The 19,348-nt window shown below is 46.8% G+C and overlaps 1 protein-coding gene across 2 annotated transcripts in view; it reads right to left on the bottom strand.

Annotated features, from left to right (window-relative positions):
- Positions 1–1,921: 1,921 nt before the first annotated feature.
- The window catches only part of LRGUK (leucine rich repeats and guanylate kinase domain containing), a 161,021-nt gene continuing 143,594 nt past the window's right edge, over positions 1,922–19,348 (bottom strand). For both annotated transcript variants that reach the window (XM_029616833.1, XM_029616834.1), the window contains 5 exons: positions 8,571–8,716; positions 7,578–7,666; positions 6,017–6,151; positions 4,337–4,503; positions 1,922–3,496 (listed from right to left, as the gene is read on the bottom strand). In XM_029616833.1, coding sequence (XP_029472693.1) covers positions 3,318–3,496; positions 4,337–4,503; positions 6,017–6,151; positions 7,578–7,666; positions 8,571–8,716 — 716 coding nt within the window. In that variant the 3' untranslated portion in view covers positions 1,922–3,317. The remainder of the gene's footprint in view (positions 3,497–4,336; positions 4,504–6,016; positions 6,152–7,577; positions 7,667–8,570; positions 8,717–19,348) is intronic.

Raw genomic sequence — 19,348 nt, 5'->3', positions numbered from 1 at the left:
AAAATCATGGAGAAAGTGGTTAACACCCAACTCTCCGATTTCCTAGAAGAAAACAATATCCTACACCCCACCCAATATGGTTTTCGTAAAGACCGCAGCACCGAAAAACTCCTACTCGCACTAACGGATACCGTTCTCAAAGGCATGGACCACGGACAATCATATATACTCGCCCTCCTCGATATCTCAGCCGCATTCGATACCGTAAATCATCAAATCCTCTTATCACGATTAGCAGAGATAGGCATCTCAAACACAGCCTTATCCTGGTTCTCCTCATACCTAGAACATCGCAAATACTTAGTCAAGCTCGACGATTTTGAATCCACACACATTCCCCTCACACAAGGGGTACCCCAAGGCTCCTCTCTATCCTCCACCCTCTTCAATATATACTTACTCCCCCTCTGCCACCTCCTCTCTAAACTAGGACTAAAATTCTTCCTGTACGCTGACGACGTACAAATACTTATTCCAATTCAAAAATCCATCAGCGAAACCCTTCAATACTGGGAAACATGCTTGACATCCATTAACTCTCTCCTCTCCAATCTCCATCTAGCACTTAACACATCGAAAACTGAAATCCTCATCCTAGCTAACCAACCCCTCAACTCAATCCACCAAATGACCCTCGACGCCTCACAATATCACACACTACCGCCCTGTGTCAGAGATTTAGGAGTAAGCCTAGACAATCAACTCTGCTTCAAATCCCACATTAAATCACTCCTAAAAGAAGGCTTCCACAAACTACAAATCCTCAAAAAACTTAAGCCCCTTCTCCACGCCCATGACTTCCGCACAGTTATGCAAACCACCATACTTACCAAACTCGACTATTGCAACTCCCTCCTCTTAGGACTCCCCGCCTCTACCATTAAACCACTCCAAATTCTCCAAAATGCCATGGCAAGAATCTTAACAAACACCAGAAAAACTGACCACATCACTCCCATACTCCAAGACCTCCATTGGCTCCCCATCACCTTCCGTTCCCAATATAAAACACTTACCATCCTCCACAACACACTACACAACAACAATTCACCCTGGCTTGAAGACATGCCACAATTCCGTCAATCTAACCGCCCCACCAGAAACTCCCTTGCTGGCACTCTCCAAACTCCCTCACTTAAAATTGGACACCTCACCGCCACTAGGGATAGAGCCTTCTCCATTGCGGGCCCTACCCTCTGGAATTCCCTACCCGTCACACTCCGCTTAGAACCATCCCTGAGCCATTTCAAAAAAGGAATCAAGACCTGGCTCTTTAAACAAGCATACCCTAATTCCACCCAATCCTAGCCGATGTTTACCCATTATTCACCTTAATCCCAACCTAGCCTATACCCTTACCTGATACTTTTCAACCACCCCAGAACTTCCCCCCCCCCCACACCCCCCTCCCCTGCAACCTTCCCCCCCCCCACACCCCCCCCCTCTGTAACCGTCACTGTGTATCAAGTGCACAAGCCCCGCGCTACTGTAATCAAGTTCCACATGCTAAATGTGTCAAGTGCACATGCCATGTAACATTGTATATTAATTCATTTGCATATTTAACCCTAACCGAATGCAAATAGTTGTATCGCTGCTTGTTAAATATCCTCTCTTTTACTTGTGTACTCACCCAGTTACCCCCTCCCCTGTTCATTGTAATTTCCTTTCCTTCTCAGTTTTTTGTAAACCGACATGATGTGTCCTACGAATGCCGGTATAAAAAAGTTATTAAATAAATAAATAAATAAATAAATAAATATAAATATTTTTATTCTGCTTTAATAATAAAAAAAAAAGATTAAAACAAAAAAAAAATTGTGCCATTTGTTGCCAGATGATGTGGTCGAGCTTGGTAGTATAGCTGCATATAAAAAAAGATTGGAACAAGTTTCTGGAGGATAGTTCCCTTACCAATTATGTGTCAAGTAGACTTAGGGATTGCCCCCTCTTACTTCTTGGCATGAACAATACAGCAGGGATCTTGTCATCGTGATCTCCTGGGTTCTTTTCTAGCCCAGCTATACTTCCAAGAGACCTGGATTGACCACAGGAGGCTGAACGTGATGGCCCTAGTCTGATCCACCATGACACTTCTGCTCTTAATTTAACATCTATTCTTACATCTCCAAATAAATCCTAACACAGGCAACTCTTACTCATCCTAAAGACAGGAAGCAATGTATATTATGGATATTTATTTTGCTGTATTTTCATCTAATAAAAAAGTTCAAACACAAAGACAGTAAAAAATCATGGTGGTGACTAATCTCTTCTTCCAGATCAGGGTGCTGTTGGAGTCTGTCTATGGGATTAAAGAAGGACTCTTTATCACTGAATTCATCCCAGACTTTTGTAAGCAGTGATGCTTCTAATGTAAACAGTTTCATAATGGGTTGGTGGCACTAGCACTATTTTAAAATAGCAGTGCTAGCCCTTACATCCTGCTCAGGCACCTCTTTGGGCAATGTGCAACATCTTACCAAAGTAGCACATGAAGCCAGGCAATAAAAAACATTTAATTATTTATGGTTTTTATTAAAAGCACAAAGTACTGTGAAATGAGATTTGCTTCCCACCTAGAGATTCAGGAGGGAACATGGGAAAAGGCTTTTGACATGTCCATGGTAGACTGCCTTGAAGAAAAAAAGACTTCCTTGGGTAGGTGCAGGTGACATTATTATAATACCAGTGCACCCTGGGAAAATATTGCGAAATACACCTAATTCCTGAAAACCTTGAAAAAAAAAAAAAAACCTGTTCACTGAAATTATGCTCAGGCCATGTTTAACACCTCATGATATTTTGAGTGATTAACAGAGCAGATATCATAATGGGTTATGAGCCAGAGACTAAATGGAGCTAGTCCTTGCAATGCTGCTCTGGGCAGATGGCGGCAGGTGCTCAGTTTGTTCAATATTCAGGCGGCACAGTGCTGATGTTGCACGTGGGGGTGCATGCAAGCTTAGCAAAACGCACTGTGCAAGATGGGTCCTTCCTGCAGCGCCAATACAAGTGCATCTTACGGGTGGAATACGAAAGTTGTCCTCCGCGCTTTCAAATTTCAACAGCCAGAAAGCAGAAGCCTAAAGACAACCGTACCTGCTGTGGAGAAAGCCATAACTACTTGTATTAGTGGTTTTAAAATAAAAGAGAGAGCAACAATTGAGCATTTGTGGGTTAAAACACTTTGCTAGAGAATAAACAGACTTTTTAATTTGTTTGATGCAATTTCTTCTATTTTTTTGTAGAAAGCCAGGACCAGTGTTAAGAGGGAGGAAATTCAGGGCCTGATACTGGCCATTTTTTGAGTTGCTTCAGTCTTCATGTTTGGCTATCTTGCGGCCCGATGGAATTGGTGGAAGGACAGGTTTCTTGTTGGAGCCGGGGCGGCTGACGATAGACCCTCGCCGAGGTACGGATTTCTTCCTCTTGCCTGTTTGGGTGGTAAGGGGTTCAGTGGAAGCGTCAGGAATGCTAACATCGAATTGATCCTCTGCAAAGGTTAAATACGACACGGTGTTAGCGTTGCCAAAGTAAAACTACAGAAAAGAAAACTAGCCAAGTCCTTGGCTAGAGCTTGAGACATTTGGAGGCTTACGTGAAGGTGGCACGGAGTGGCCCCTTCATTGTCTGAGGAAAGGACTTGAACTAGTCTGGAAAAGCTTCAGTCTTTAAACATATTAACCTCGTACCAGTACCACACCTTTGTCGGTTTATTATAACTAATCCCAACAACACAAAAAAAAGGATAAAAGATGTTCAGAGCCTGGGCAGTGCCACTGTATGCAGCACTGCGGTCAAGTGCCAGGGTCAGCTCTGACCTCATTTATTTTGCCCATTCTCTCTTTACAATTCTTATTCTTTCTTGGCCATGCAGTGGTGTCCTCAGACTTCTGGTCACTATCACTTGTACACAATTTCAATCAAAGGCACGTTGCCACTGGAGAAAATAACTAAAAAGCACGCATTACCCACACTGAATGAATGCCACTATGGATGCTCCTGCCTGCAAGAATACAAATCTCCCAAGAGCTGGGAAGCTGATCCTGTCAGTGGATGCCACCATGGCTGTTGGAAATATCACACAAGAGGCCAAGACAGAGCACCTATACATATCTCATTCAGCCTTAAGCCACCCCTCTGGGATCTTGATCATGCCACATAACTGGGAAAACAGCACAGAGTCAAATGGTGCTAATACTTAAATGTTAATGTGGATAGGGTGCTATGAGAAGAGGCTCACCCAGAAAGAAAGCCGGACTACAAAAACCAGTATTTGCCAGTACTGAAGGCCTTGCAATCTGCCCCATCTCTTACATTACCCCGGCAATACCTTCAGGTCCGGTCTCAACTCCTGCCAGAATCAGAGGCTCGATCTGTTCTTCCTCTGGGCCATGAATATTGATGACTGGGGTACGGAAAGAAGAGGAGCCCTCAGCGGAGAACACCCCTGCTGAGGACAGCATGGATAAACCAGAAGTGATTTCAGAGTCCCGGGAACTGCAACAAAGAAGAGTGGATTGTTTGGTTTTTCAGCTCTTTTGATTCCTTACACATAGTGTAATTTTTAGATGATTTTTATATTATATTATTATTACTGTGCTACATCTAAGGACAGGATAGAATTCATCAATCTCTAGCACATAGTACATTTTTGAGCTTCTGAAGAGTTCATAAAATTCTGAATGGAAAGCATTAGGAGTGCCAGAATTTTCCTTGCACATAGAACAGATCACTGCTTGCATTTTAGAGATGCAAGCATTCTGCATTGTGAATCTTGATTTTTGAGGTGCAGGTGCAACAGATAGCCTTTAGTGTTTTTTTCTACCTCTTCAGAGTTATTTTCCATTATTTAGTTAACTGCATTGAACAGAAACTCCAAAGAATCACTCTAATATGCTGGAGTAGGGAAAACCATACGTGCAAAAGTAAGAGGGAGCATTTTGTGGTTCAGGGGTGAAAACCAGGAAGCTGGAGAACCGCTGGGAAGCGAATCCTATCGATTGCTGACACATGTGACCCTGGGCCAGTGCGCCTGGATTTCCCTGTGCTTCTGTTTTACTCTCAGCTCTGCTGCTCAGACTGTAGGTGACCCTGGGCAAGGATCTGAATCTCCCTGTGCCTCATTTGAGTCAGAATTACAGCATTGTTCATCTTTCCTCACCAGTTGGGAAGCCTTCATGTAGATTTGTACAACCAGACCACCATCCCCGAGGTGACTGCATATTTGTTTCTAAAGTAGTACATTATAGAACAGGTCGGAATCTGTTTGGATGAAAGGATCTGTATAAATTCAAATTCTCCCCCTTCCTACCCCTAACAGGTGATGCCTGAGGCCTTTCTAATTCATCACAAGCTTGTCTCTCTGCTTGTCTTGTAGGTCACACTGTTATACTGCTGGGCTGAGGACTGCTGTGATATATTTTCACTGCAGCCTGTTCTGTATTCTGCTTCTCCTTACTCTCACCCTATTTTCCCAGGTCTGCTCTGCCCTAGCACAGAAGAATTTAAGGGCTATTTTGCATTATGCCAATTAAGGCTTCTTGGGAAGATACAGAACCCACTTAGTTTTCTGTCTTCTTGCCCCTGTTTTCTCTCCCACTGCTGCAGTCTCAAAGGGCAGGGGTGGCCCACTCCGGTCCTCAAGAGCCACAAACAAGAGATCCACATGAAATAGATCTTTATACAATGGCAACAGTAAAAGCAAATGTCCCTCATGCATATTTATTGTCGATATTCTGAACAACAGGCCCGTATGTGGTGCTTGAGGACCGGAGGGGGCCACCCCTGTCACAGGGCATTTTCCAGTTGCTGTTCAGACAGAAGCTTGAACTCTTTCACCAACAGCAGACATTCAGCTCCTGACTGAAATGTCAGGTCCAGGAACACACATTTGAAAGTTTAAACTGATTGCAACCCTGGGTGAGGGACAGGAAGGAGAAATGGGCAAAAACAATTTGGTCTGAAGCAAGCTTTAACCGTTGTGGAATGGATGGTGCCACGCTGAATTCACCTGGTATCAGGGCTGGCACCGGGGAGGCTGCGCTCCTTGGTGATGTTACTCCCACTTGGTAGCATAGAGGAATAAGATGTTGGGTCCAACAGGCGATAGTCAGGGCCCATAATCACTGGGGCAGTTGCAGGTCCCCTGAAAGAAAAGCATATACAAAACAGTTCTAAAACAAGGAAAAGACCTGAAATCTGATGGCATTACAGAGTAATACAGACTCCTACAAAGGAAAATCAATAGATAGGGACAGGCAGAAGCAGCAGAAAAAAGGAGATGATGATGTCTTTGGATAGATCATAGGTGACCATCTATGGGAGTATTGTGTCCAATTCAGGAGGTTGTGCCTCCAAAAGGATATAGACAGGATGCCAACATGGTGCAGAGCTGCACCCAAAGCCTTGTGAATTGAGATTTAAGGGTCTAAACACATATACCCTACAGGAAAGGACAGACAGAAGGGATGTGATAGAGACATAAATACATAAGAAGCAATCCTTCTACAATGGAGAGAAAATCCTAGAACAAGAAGTCAAGATATAAGCGTCCAACAAAAGGGGCACCATCAGAAAATATCACTTCACAGAAAGGGGGGTGGATACACGGAACAGCCTCTGGTCACAGAGCATCCCTAGTTATGAAGTGAGAGATAAACCAGAGATCAACTGGGGCCTAGGGCAGGGGAGGCCAACTCCAGGCCTCGAGAGCCACAAACAGGCCAGGTTTCAATGAACATGCATGACAGAGATTTGCATACAATGGAGGCAGTGCATGCAAATCTATCTCATGCATGTTCATTGTGGATATCCTGAAAATCTGGCCTGTTTGTAGCTTTCGAGGACTGAAGTTGGCCATCCCTGGCCTATGGCATTGCTAAAGGAAACAATTTGGCCTTACAGTCCTTTTCTGTCATCCTATGGCCTGTAAAACAGCTGGTATGGCAAACCCAAAATGCCAAAAAAACTCCAGGTAATATAAAAATCTCTATTACCCTAAACACATATGGGTAGATTTTCAAAGGTACACGCGGGCGTACATGTGCGCGTGCTACCCGGTGCGCACACATGGACGCCCGATTTTATAACATGCGCGTGCTGGTGTACGCATGTTATAAAATCGGGGGTCGGTGCACAATTGTGCACCCTGCGTGCGCCGACGCCCGAGGCCTTCACCCGTTCCCTTCCCCCTAATATAACCTTCCCACCCCTTCCCCTAACCTATCCCCCCCTAGCCCTATCCTAAACCCCTCCAAAATTTTATTTTACCTCCGGCACAGCGGCAAATACCCGCTGTGCCGGAGGCCTCTGGCCCCGCCCCCTCCCCTTTTTTAAAGCCCCGGGACTTAGACGAGTCCCGGGGCTTTACGCGCATCGCCAGGCCTTTATAAAATAGGCCCGGCGTGCATAACCTGATTTACGCGCGTAGAGCTTTTAAAATCCGGCCCATAACCTTTGGAGTTCATCAAATTTTTAATTCAAGCGTTACCCGCAAATCAAACCCTTTAAACGATCAGGACAATCTGATCCTGGAAAGCTCTTTAGAATGGACAGACTTCCTCTAGAGTTACCTCTGAAACAGGTGGGTATATGCAGTTGGTGACTTGCCCACCAAAGCTTGACGCACTGCCTGCTGCCGTCTCTGCACGGAGGCTTCTTCCTGAACAAAACAATACAATCACTATGTTACAGTCAGCTGCCTGAAATGGACGTGGAAGCCAGCGCGCAAGCCCAGTGGCAAGGGCTGCACGTCGCCCTGGAAAGGACCTGGGGGTCAGTTTATTAGGCTAGGTCTCGATTCGGTGGGATGCTGCATCTGAATGGTGGACGTCTTGGTCACTGCCCAATGGTGATGGCTTCACTTAGGACCCATAATTGCAGTGTCCCAGAAAGTATCCTGGTGCATAGCCTTTAGCCAAGGATGGCCACTGCAAAAGCTGGGCTAAGTCAGTGAGTTGGAAAGGTAATAAATATTGGGGGAACTCCCCAAATTATTGCAAATAAAGGCTCATGGACACTGTAGCCCAATGGAGGCTGGTTGAGACTGAATTAAAGCCCACAGGAACAGAAATGGAAATAAGATAGTGAACAAGGAGCTTAACAAACGAAGCAAAGAGTCACTGTTACTGATGTCAGTGGCAGAGGCATTTTCACCGAGCAGTACTAACAGAATACATGAAAATGGAGGTTAACTAGAGAGCTGAGAAATTATGACCCAGAAGTCCTAGAGCAGGCATTCTTCATTTTTCTCACGCATTCTTAGATATAATCATATAATATTTCCCCCATCTTTCAGAAAAGTCATACTGAATCCAACACGAGTCTCATTCAGGTAGAGTGAGACAGATCCTAGGATAAAAGGATACACAACTAACTCCAAACAAGCTATCAGAGCCACGTGAATACAAAGAATAGCCTGGCCACCGTGCTGCAGGCAGGGGCACAAGAGCCTCCCTGTTTGAGGCCACAGGTAGGCTATTGAGTATTCAAATCCATTATCTACTCATAGATGCCTTCTCCTTGGGGACATCAATTTCAGAGAGGTTTTTCTCTTTCTTCCTTACCACTAGACTCTTCTGTGCTGACAGTTTGGCTGACACTCTTGAAGAGTATTTTCTGGCAGCTGAATCAAGTAGTTCACTTGTGGCAGTCATCTGGGGAATCCTGCCAGCTGAACCCGGGTCCGCCGTGATGGAAGAATCTTGCAAAACTAAATGAATAGAGAGAAGGAATGATTAGCGATGTGAAATCTTGGTTCAAGACCAGGACATCAAAAAAAGGAAAAAAAAAAAGCATGACAGTGACATTCAGCGGGCTGATGAGTTGGAAACATGGCCTGTGTTATCCACGTAACTTCAGGACACTTATTTTTCCAACCAAACTCAAGCTATCTTTAGCCGAACAGCAGTGCTGACATTAAAATTTAACTAGAGCCCTGGAATACCTCCATCGCTGCTTCTCTTTTTCTGGCAAACGTTTGTCCAGGTAATGAGTTATCCAGATAAAATGTAGTATTCAAATCTCAGGTTTTGTCTGGGTAACTTGAAAAGACAACTGAACGAATCCTTTAAATATTGACTTTGATGTGTATTCAAGGCTGCAATCGTTAGCATTATGTAAACTAACCAACACAAACATATTCCTCATTTCTCACGGCATTAATATTTTAGCAGACAAGTTGACCGACAGAAAGTCACTTAGCTTCTTAGTCATTATACACTTGGGAGTAATTTTCAAAGCCAACAAATGCATCAAAAACATGGGTTTATGCTTAGAAATGGCTTATTGTAACACTACCCAGAGGGTGTGCACATAAAAGTATTCACAAAACCTGATTTTATGTATTCTTTTATATGTACAAAGGAGAGGGGGTGGATTTGGGACAGAGTTTGGATTTACACACATACTGTACTTTAGATTTTTCAAAACATGCTCCTAAATTCATACACACAAGTTACTCCCTGCAAAGAGCAGATGTAACTTTGCGTGGGTGCGTTTGTGCATGTTTATTTTCATTAATTTTCAAAGGGAACTTACGTGTGACTTATGTGCACAGTTGCCACATAAGTTACTTGCAAAGAGGGTAACCTGCAAAGGGACTTCTGAGGATAAAACAGTGTTTTACACTCAGAAAGGAGAAATTGTATTACCTGTTACTTTTCTTTCCTTGAATGCTACACCAGTCCTGGCAAGTGGATTAACTCCCTCTGCCAGCAGAGCACACAGCTTTCTTTGTGACATCATCACTACTCCTTAGCTGTGGTGCAGCTCAGGGAAAAGCAGTCTTCCTATGAGACAGCACTGAACATATCATAAATGTTAAAAGTGAGTTCACTTTAAAAAAACGATGAGAAGATTGTTTCCAAGCACACAGCCTGTTCTCTCCCTGAGAAAAATGTGAAACATATGAGAAGGAGGGTCAGGTACAGAAGAGAAACGTGACATGATGAAAAGGATAGCTCTTTTGGAGAAAAATGGGTACCAAAATCAAACCTGACGGCAAGCTCTCCTCACTCTCATTATGGGCCAACTTTCTGGGGGGGGCCTGGACTGGTGTAGCAAGATTCAAGGAAAGAAAATTAATAGAGGTAAAATTTCTCCATCATCATCATCATCCCGCTACACCAGTCCAGATAAGTACTAAAGCCAAACTAATCTGGAAGGGAGGAAGTCAGGGCCACTCTGAGAATACCAGCAGCTCCATAGGCTGCATTCTCTTGAGCAAGAACATCTAATCTGTAATGCTTAGCAAAAGACTGCAACAACCACCAAAGTTCCTCTGGCACTGTAGCCACTGCTTCCATCCATGAGGAAGACTGGGCCCTAGTAGAATGAGCTTGAATAATCTCCAGAGCTTGTCGCCCTTTGAGCAAATATGTTGACAGGATTGCTTCCTTGATCCACCTTGCCAGATTTGCTTTATGGGCCACTTCATCCTTACGTGACCCTCCAAACAAACAGGCCGATACAGAAAAATTTGCGAGCCACTCTTCTGGGCGCGCGATACAGAAAGCCCAGGTATGTAAATTAGGGCTCGCGGTAAAAGGAGGCGCTAGGGACACTAGCGCGGCCCTAGCGCCTCCTTTTTGACAGGAGCGGCAGCTGTCAGCGGGTTTGACAGCCACGGGTTCGGAAAACGGACGCCGGCTAAATTGAGTGTCCGTCTTCCGACCCACAGGCCGTGGCCAGATTTTTAATTTTTGTTTTTTAATTTTTGATTTTTTTTAAATTTCGGGACCTCCGACTTAATATTGCTATGATATTAAGTCGGAGGGTGTACAGAAAAGCAGTTTTTTCTGCTTTTCTATACACTTCCTCGGTGCCGGCCGAAATTAACGCCAGCCTTTGGCAGGAGTTAATTTCTGAGAGTAAAATGTGCGGCTTGGCTGCACATTTTACTTTCTGAATCGCGCAGGAATAACTAATAGGGCCAACAACATGCATTTGCATGTTGCGGGCGCTATTAGTTTTGTGGGGGGGTTGGCCGTGCATTTTTGATGTGCTATTACCCCTTACTGTGTAAGGGGTAAAAATGGCGCATCGAAAACGCGCAGCCAAACGTGGGCTAACAGTGCGCTCCGTTGGAGTGCACTTTACTGTATCGGCCTGATCATGAACAATCTATCCATCCTATGGAAGGAAACAGTGACCTCCAAGTACCTAAGGAGGACATAATGAACATCCAGAAATTATAAAGACTGCTCTGACACTCTTCTCTAGAGAAGGCTGGCAAAGTAATGATCTGATTCTGATGGAACTCTGACAGCACTTCTGGTAAGAAAGAAGGAACAGGAGGAAAAGGGAGTAGATCCGTTGCAAATAACAAAAAAGGCTCTCTACAGGAGAAAGCCTGGAGTTCAGAGATAGGATGAGCCAAACAAATTACGACAAAAAACTGCCTTTAAAGAAAGATCCTTGACCAAAGACTGCTTCAGAGGCTTGAAAGATGAAGAAATCAGTGCCTTCAGAAACAAATTGAGATCCCATTAGGGAACCACTGGTGTAAACGATGAACACAGTCTCTTACCCCCAAAGAAAAAGCAGAGTTGCTTACCAGTAACAGGTGTTCTCCGAGGACAGCAGGATGTTAGTCCTCACACATGGATGACATCATCAGATGGAGCCCGATGCACATTGAGCATGCCCTATACCACATGTCCAAGCGGGATCCCTCTTCAGTCTTGTAACATAGAATTACAATAAAAAATAAAAAATGGGAGAAACCCAGTTCTGCAGGGTGACGGGCAGGTTTCTTGAGGACTAACATCCTGCTGTCCTTGGAGAACACCTGCTACAGGTAAGCAACTATGCTTTCTCCGAGGACAAGCAAGATGGTAGACCTCACACGGGTGAACCCCTATCTACAGGCTGCTCCCCAACACAAGAGGACCAACAGATACCTAACCAAGTGCCAATGGACACAACAAAACCAGTGCTGTTGGTTAACAGAGAGGGAGACAGCCTGAACCCAAACAATGGGCCCTAGGTTGGGACAGTTGAGTTCCTTGACTCAAAGAGGTTCCAGAGAACAGACTGGCCGAACCTATTGTCACGTCAGCCATCTCTATCCAAACAGTAATGGGATGTGAATGTGTGGAGAGAACTCTATATCGCACATCTCCTCCATGGGAATTGCTCACAAGTGGGCCACTGACGTTGCCATCACTCCGACAGAATGAGCCTTGACATGAGCCCCAAGATGCAGCCCCTCCTGGGCATAACAGAAGGAGATGCATTCTGCTAGCCAACTCGATATTGTCTGTTTGGCAATGGCAACGGCCAACCTATACCTATAAAAAGAAATAAAAAGTTGGGTGAACTGTCTATGATTCTGTCTGCTCCAGGAAGAAGGCTAAGGCTCGCTTGCTGTTCAAACTGTGCAGTACTCGTTTGCCTTGGTGCAAATGGGGCCTGGGAAAGAAAACTGGCAAGATGATTGACTGGTAAAGATGGAAATCCATCACCACCTTAGGCAGGATCAAAGGGTGCAAGACCACCCTGTCATGATAGAATTTAGCATAAGTTGGATAAGTCACTAAGGCCTGGAGCTCGCTAACCCTGCATGCTGAAGTGACCGCCAACAAAAATACCACCTTCCCTGTCAGGTACTTCAGGTCACAAGTGTGCAGCGGCTCAAAAGGAGCTTTCATCAGCTGAGCTAATCCCATGTTGAGGTCCCAAGACATAGTGGGAGGCCTTAGGGGAAGCTTCAACTGAAACAGGCCCCACATTAAACGTACCACTATAGGTTGTACAGAGATGGGCATACCATCTACACAGTGATGATAAGCTTCAATTGCACTGAGATGAACTATAACAGAGTTGTTTTTCAAGCCAGCCTCCAATAGGAATAGAAGGTAATCAAGCAGTTTTTGTGTGGGCAGGAGAATGGATCTAGGGCCTTCTGCTCACACCACATGGAAAACCTCCTGCACTTCAGTCCATAGAACTTTCTAGTGGAAGGCTTTCTAGATGCCACCAGGACCAGAGATACATCCTCTGAAAGATCAAGCGGCTGCAAGATTAACCTCTCAACATCCAGGCAGTGAATGACAGGGCCCGGAAGTTGTGATGCCACAGTCTGCCCTGATCTTGCATGATGAGATCTTGGGAAGTCCCCAGACTGAACGGTTTCTGGATGGACAACTCCCGCAGGTGTGGAAACCAGACCTGTCTTGGTCAATGTGGGGCTTCCGAAGCTTCAAGAATGTCCTTGCGAAGCTTCAAGAATGTCTTTGCCACTAACAGAATTGGAGGTTACACATACAGAAGCCCCTTGCCTCAATGATGGGCAAGGGCGTCCGAGGCTGGTTTGCCGTCTGACCTGTACAGCAAGCAGAACCAAGGCACCTTCCTGTTGCAGGGGGTCACAAACAGATCTACATCTGAGCTCACCCAGAGGTGGAATATTCAATTCACTACCTCCTGGTCCAGGCACCTCTCATGTGGTCTGAAGGCTCGACTTAGCCTGTCTGCTACCATGTACTCCGTTCTGGCCAGGTACATGGCCCTGAGCATCATCTCGTGGGACAGGGCCCAAGACCAGATTTGGACCGCTTCCTGACACAGGAGGTACAATCCCGAGGCCTCCCTGCTTGTTGACATACCACATGGCTACTTGGTTATCGGTCTGGATCAGGACAACTTTGCTGGACAGCTGATTTCTGAAAGCCCATATTGCGTACGTGATCGCCCAAAGCTCCATGAAGTTGATTTGACAAGAATGTTTCTGAGTGGACCATAGTCCCTGGGTGCCGAGCCCATCTACATGAGCTCCCCATTCCAGGGTAGATACATCCGTGGTTAGCACAATTTAAGTAGGGAGACTCCAAAATGAAATCTCACATTAAAAGATTGGAAAGTCCCTGCCACCAGGACAAGGAGTCCTTGAGAGATGGGATGACTTGGATGCAATCATGGAAGCTCTGAGTGGCCTGGTGCCACTGTGACCTCAGTGTCCATTGGGCTCTGCACATGTGTAAGTATGCCAAGGGAGTGACAAGAACGGTCATGGCCATTTGGCCCAACAGTCTCAACAAGTGCCAGGCTGGTACCTGCTGGCTCTGTTGCACCTCTGTCGCAATGGTTGCCAGAGCGACGGCCCCAATGTGGCATGTTTAACCACTGAAAGCACCCAATATGAATCATAATATTCAAGAAGTATACTGACAAGCCAAAACACTGTTACAGCTAAAGAAAATAAACTTTGCCCAGATGGGAACTTTAAAACAGAACTGAAGGATACTTAGCAATCTGCCTGTTTGTAAGCTCCTGTGTAAATAAAACCAAGGCAGAGGGACAATGCAGCAACTTTAGCTCATAAGTCACGGACCGGCCAAGGGAAGTCCAGAGGTCAGAGGGACCCTCACCCTTGGATAAAGGGGGAGCATTCTGAAATGGAGAAAACACTGATGCCAGCATACAGCTTGGCATACAGCCTTGGTCCAGATGTGGCAGGACCCTCCACCCACTACATGATTGCACATGAGCTTATGCATATTTATCAGCTGGAAAGTTTAAGACAGGGGGCAAGTAAGGAAAAAGAGAGCAGACCTGAAGCAGCCCCAGCAACCCTGCTATCGAGGAGGGAAAAGACTAGGTATGGCAAGAGACCTAGTGAGTGAGAAGTGAGGGAGAAGACTCCATGCCTAGGGTCAGATGGTAACGCGGAATCTGAGGCAGTGAGGAGCCGAGAGCAGCCTGGCAGCTCTGCCAGTACCAGACCTGGAAGCAAACCCCCAGACAGCCCAGCAGTTCTGCCAGTACCAGACCCAGAATCAAGCTCCTTTCCAGATGGTTCTTCATACTTCCAGCCAAAGCCTGCTTCAGAGGTAAACACAGGAAAATCACCTGAAGCTGGGACCAGAGGTAAGTAAGTTAGCCATAAGTATTAATATATTAGGCAGACTAAGGTTTATAGCATGTTTGAAACCACCATTAGTACAGAATTGTCTTTAGGGTAAACTGGTGCTTAGTGACCAGGATGTTAGGAATAGGAATTGTTGTTATCTTCAAAATGATAAATCCTGTCAAATCTGATAAATAAAAGTCTAATTCTGAGGAGAACACTTTGTTGTTTCCTGAAGTTAAGATCATGAAGTGAAGTGGGAGTGGAACTGAAAGTGTCCTGTAGCAGACAAGTCCCTTCCACTCCATGAAATCCAATTGAGGTGACTGGCTGAGATGGGACTTTGGATAGTTGAGAATGAACTCTAGTGACTCCAACACCTGAATCGTCAAGCGCATGGACAGGATGGCCCCTGCCTGAGACGTGCTCTTGACCAGCCAGTCATCCAGATACGGGAAAAAATGCACTCCCAGTCTGCGGAGGTGCGCTGCCACCTTGGCCAGACATTTCGTGAAGACCCATGGGGCAGACACAAGCCTGAACGACAACACCTGGTACTGGAGGTGCTGTTTCCTCATCACAAGTTGGAGATGCTTCCTGTGACCAGGGAAGATCTTGATATGGGTGTCTGCATCATTTAGGTTGAGGGAACATAGCCAGACCCCTTTTTGCAAAAGGGGTATCAAAGTGCCCAGAGAAACCATCTTGAACTTTTCTTGAAACCTGTTCAAGGCCCTCAGATCTAGGATGGGACGGAGTCCTCCTGTTTTCTTTGGACTCAGGAGTAGAATCCCTGCCCTCTTTGCCCTGGTGGTATGGGCTTGACTGCTCTGGCCATTAAGAGAGATTTGGCAGGACACCCAATAGATTTAATTGGTACCCCTGGCGAACGATGAACAAAACTCACTGGTCCGAGGTTACAATGGGCCACTGGTTCGCAAAGATCTGCAGCCTGCCCCCGACCGGAGGGTCCATCGTTCCAGGTATGAGCAACTGGCTTATGCTCCTTATGGCCTAATCAAAACCCCAACCCTAGAGTTGACTGAGGAGTTGGCTGGGGCTTGGGAGCTCTCTGCTGCCTGGGACAGTCGCAGAAGCTCTGATGGTATTGACGGAATAGAGGAGGCGGAGGATAGTACTTCCTTTGGCAAAAAAAGACTTCCTTGGTCCCGGTCTTGATGGCCTCCTGGATAAGGAGGATGGGTCCAGAGTGCTGGCAGAGAGCTGTTGGAGGGTTTTATGATGGTCCTGGAGTTGGGCACAGTATCATACATCCTATGTTCGAAGAGATTCTCTCCAATGTACAGCATGTCAGTGAGTCATTCCTGTACCTCTGGTCTGAGATCCGAGGCCCGCAGCCATGCCAGTCTGCGGGTGCCGATTCCTGCTGCAGAGACCCTCGATGCCATTTCGACAACATCGTAGGTCGCATGTACCTCGTGTCTTCCACACTCCACACCCTTGTGCATCAGCGACATGAAGGTGTCTTGCTGCTGTTGAGGCAGCTGCTCAGGCACATCCTGCACCTGCTTCCAGATGTCCTGTGAGTATTGGCTCAGGTAGAGCTGGTAAGCAGCAATGCAGAAATAAGTATGGTGCCCTGGATCACCTTCTTCCCAAGCGATTCCAATTCCCTGTGGTCCTTCCCCAGGGGCAGCAAGGAGTGGGTCTGGGTGCGATTAGCACTCTTTAGGGTGGATTCGTCCACCACCGACTGGTGGGGCAGCTGATGCTTATCGAACCCGGCAGCCTTTTGGATGAGGTAAGCCCTATCCACCTTCTTATTCACAGGAGGCAGTGTAAGGAGGTGTTCCCATATCCTCTGCAGCAACTCTATAAGGATCTCTTGCACCAGGACCACCATGATCTCCTTAGGAGGCTCCACGAACTGAAGAACGTGAAGCATTTTGTGCCTGGAGTCTTCTGTCAAAAGCTGGAATGGGATGGCCTCCACCATCACCTTACAAACACTGTGAAGGTTAAGTCCTCAGGCAGAGACCTCCTTTGCTCCTTTGGAGGAGAAGGGTCTGACAGGGGACCATCCAAATCCTCGTCGGAGGACTCCATCTGATCATCCCCCCAGGGGTCATAGGGACTCTCATCCTCATTGTATACAACAGGGGATGGGGCCCTATGTGCTCAGCCAATGTCCAGAGGTGCAGGCAATAATGGAACTGGATGGGGGACAACAGGCCTCGGAGGTACTGGCAACGACCACCGTATCGGTAGGGGGAGGACTCGGTGCCCTACTGGGCACCAATGCAGCCCTGGGAATCGATGCTAGCTGGGTTGGTAAGGCACAGATGAGCACACTGAGCTTCTCCAGAAGCGGTACAAGGATGGGTGGTGGTGCCATCAGACAGAAGCCCTGCAGAGCCCACTCCTCCGCTAGCTGGACTCAATGCTCTAGCTCCTCCTCAAATGTTGCAGCTGCCAACACAGACTAGGAGGATGGAGGGGTGGCCAGATTTTCCTCAGACCTACAAGGGGGATCGGCGACTGGCACCAGGACTGGTGGAGACCACTGCAGACCCCAGGCATCGATGGAGGTTGAGCATTCCTTGCCACGGGATCACTTCAGGGACATCGTAGCAAAAGCCGGTGTGTCCCCATGCCCAGCACCTTACATCGATGGGGACCGGTGCCGATGCCTCTTAGTCTTCCCACAATACTTGGCTTGGTCTTTCCCCAGTGAAGAGGTCAATGATGTTGAACCCAACATCCTTGGCCCAGAGGAGATCGACAACAGTCAGTCTCTGGTGTCCATATCCACTGGCAACCTTGATGGAACCAACAGTCCCACCGATATTGATGGCGTGATGTCCATTGGTGCGGCTCCGAGGACCTCCGATGCCAATAGCTCAGACTTCTTTGACCTGAAGAGGTGGTCTTCTTTGACCTGAAGAGGTGGTCCTTCAGGGTCATCTGGGCGCACAAGCCGCAACCCCAGATGTCATGCGATGCCCCCAGGCAAAGGATGCAGCCATCATGAGGATCAGTGATCGACATGGTCCTCAAGCACTGGGGGCATTGTTAGAAACCAGATGCAGCCATGACGAGACAAAACAAACAGGAAAAACAAATGGAACAATGATAGCAGGCGTCGATGGAAGATGGGCACCGAGGTACCGCCACCTCGGAGGGAACCAACCGTGAAAAGAAACTTACCCAAATGCCGAAAAACTTGACTGGGGACAGTACAGGGAGGCACTGAGAGGTACAAGGCAACAGACTGAAGGAAAAGAATTACGAAAAACTGCAAATTCAAAATTTACCATAAGGCAAAAGCCAAAATTTTTAGAGCGCAATCTAACTGCAAGACTCACAGCTCTGAGGAAAAAAAGAGACTGAAGAGGGTCCCCACATGGTCGCGTGGTATAGGGCATGCTGGGCATGCTCAGTGTACTTTTTCAAAATTTCTAGAAACTTTGACATAAGTTTTCCACATCGGGCTCCATCTGGTGATGTCACCCATGTGTAAGGACTACCACCCTGCTTGTCCTCAGAGATCAAGATATGTCTGGATGGGAGACAACTGAAACATCCTGAACTCTACCCCTGTTATAGGAGATTGCAGCCACTTGAACCTTCAAAGAATTTAAAATCAAACTTTTATCCAGGCCACACTGAAGAAAGACTAGAATACAAGGGATATCCAAACAAAGAGAAACTGACCATTCTTTACAGCATACTTTGAAAAGATGCCAAACTAAAACACAAGCCAGAGAAGTTGAGCTTTTATAGGCTTTCAATAGGGTAGGAGTTATCAAGGAAGAATAGGGATGTGAATCGTTTTAGGACGATTAAAATTATCGTCCGATAATTTTAATATCGTCTTAAACCGTTATGGAACACAATACAATAGAGATTCTAACGATTTATCGTTATAAATCGTTAGAATCGTGAGCCGGCACACTAAAACCCCCTAAAACCCACCCCCGACCCTTTAAATTAAATCCCCCACCCTCCCGAACCCCCCCCCCAATGACTTAAATAACCTGCGGGTCCAGCGGCGGTCCGGAACGGCAGCGGTCCGGAACGGGCTCCTGCTACTGAATCTTGTTGTCTTCAGCCGGCGCCATTTTCCAAAATGGCGCCGAAAAATGGCGGCGGCCATAGACGAACCCGATTGGACGGCAGGAGGTCCTTCCGGACCCCCGCTGGACTTTTGGCAAGTCTTGTGGGGGTCAGGAGGCCCCCCCAAGCTGGCCAAAAGTTCCTGGAGGTCCAGCGGGGGTCAGGGAGCGATTTCCCGCCGCGAATCGTTTTCATACGGAAAATGGCGCCGGCAGGAGATCGACTGCAGGAGGTCGTTCAGCGAGGGTTCCGGCGCCTCGCTGAACGACCTCCTGCAGTCGATCTCCTGCCGGCGCCATTTTCCGTACGAAAACGATTCGCGGCGGGAAATCGCTCCCTGACCCCCGCTGGACCTCCAGGAACTTTTGGCCAGCTTGGAGGGGGCCTCCTGACCCCCACAAGACTTGCCAAAAGTCC

The sequence above is a fragment of the Rhinatrema bivittatum genome, chromosome 9, assembly GCF_901001135.1.
Source record: "Rhinatrema bivittatum chromosome 9, aRhiBiv1.1, whole genome shotgun sequence".
In the NCBI taxonomy this organism is placed as follows: domain Eukaryota; kingdom Metazoa; phylum Chordata; class Amphibia; order Gymnophiona; family Rhinatrematidae; genus Rhinatrema; species Rhinatrema bivittatum.
This window is presented reverse-complemented; position numbering and strand designations above follow the sequence as displayed.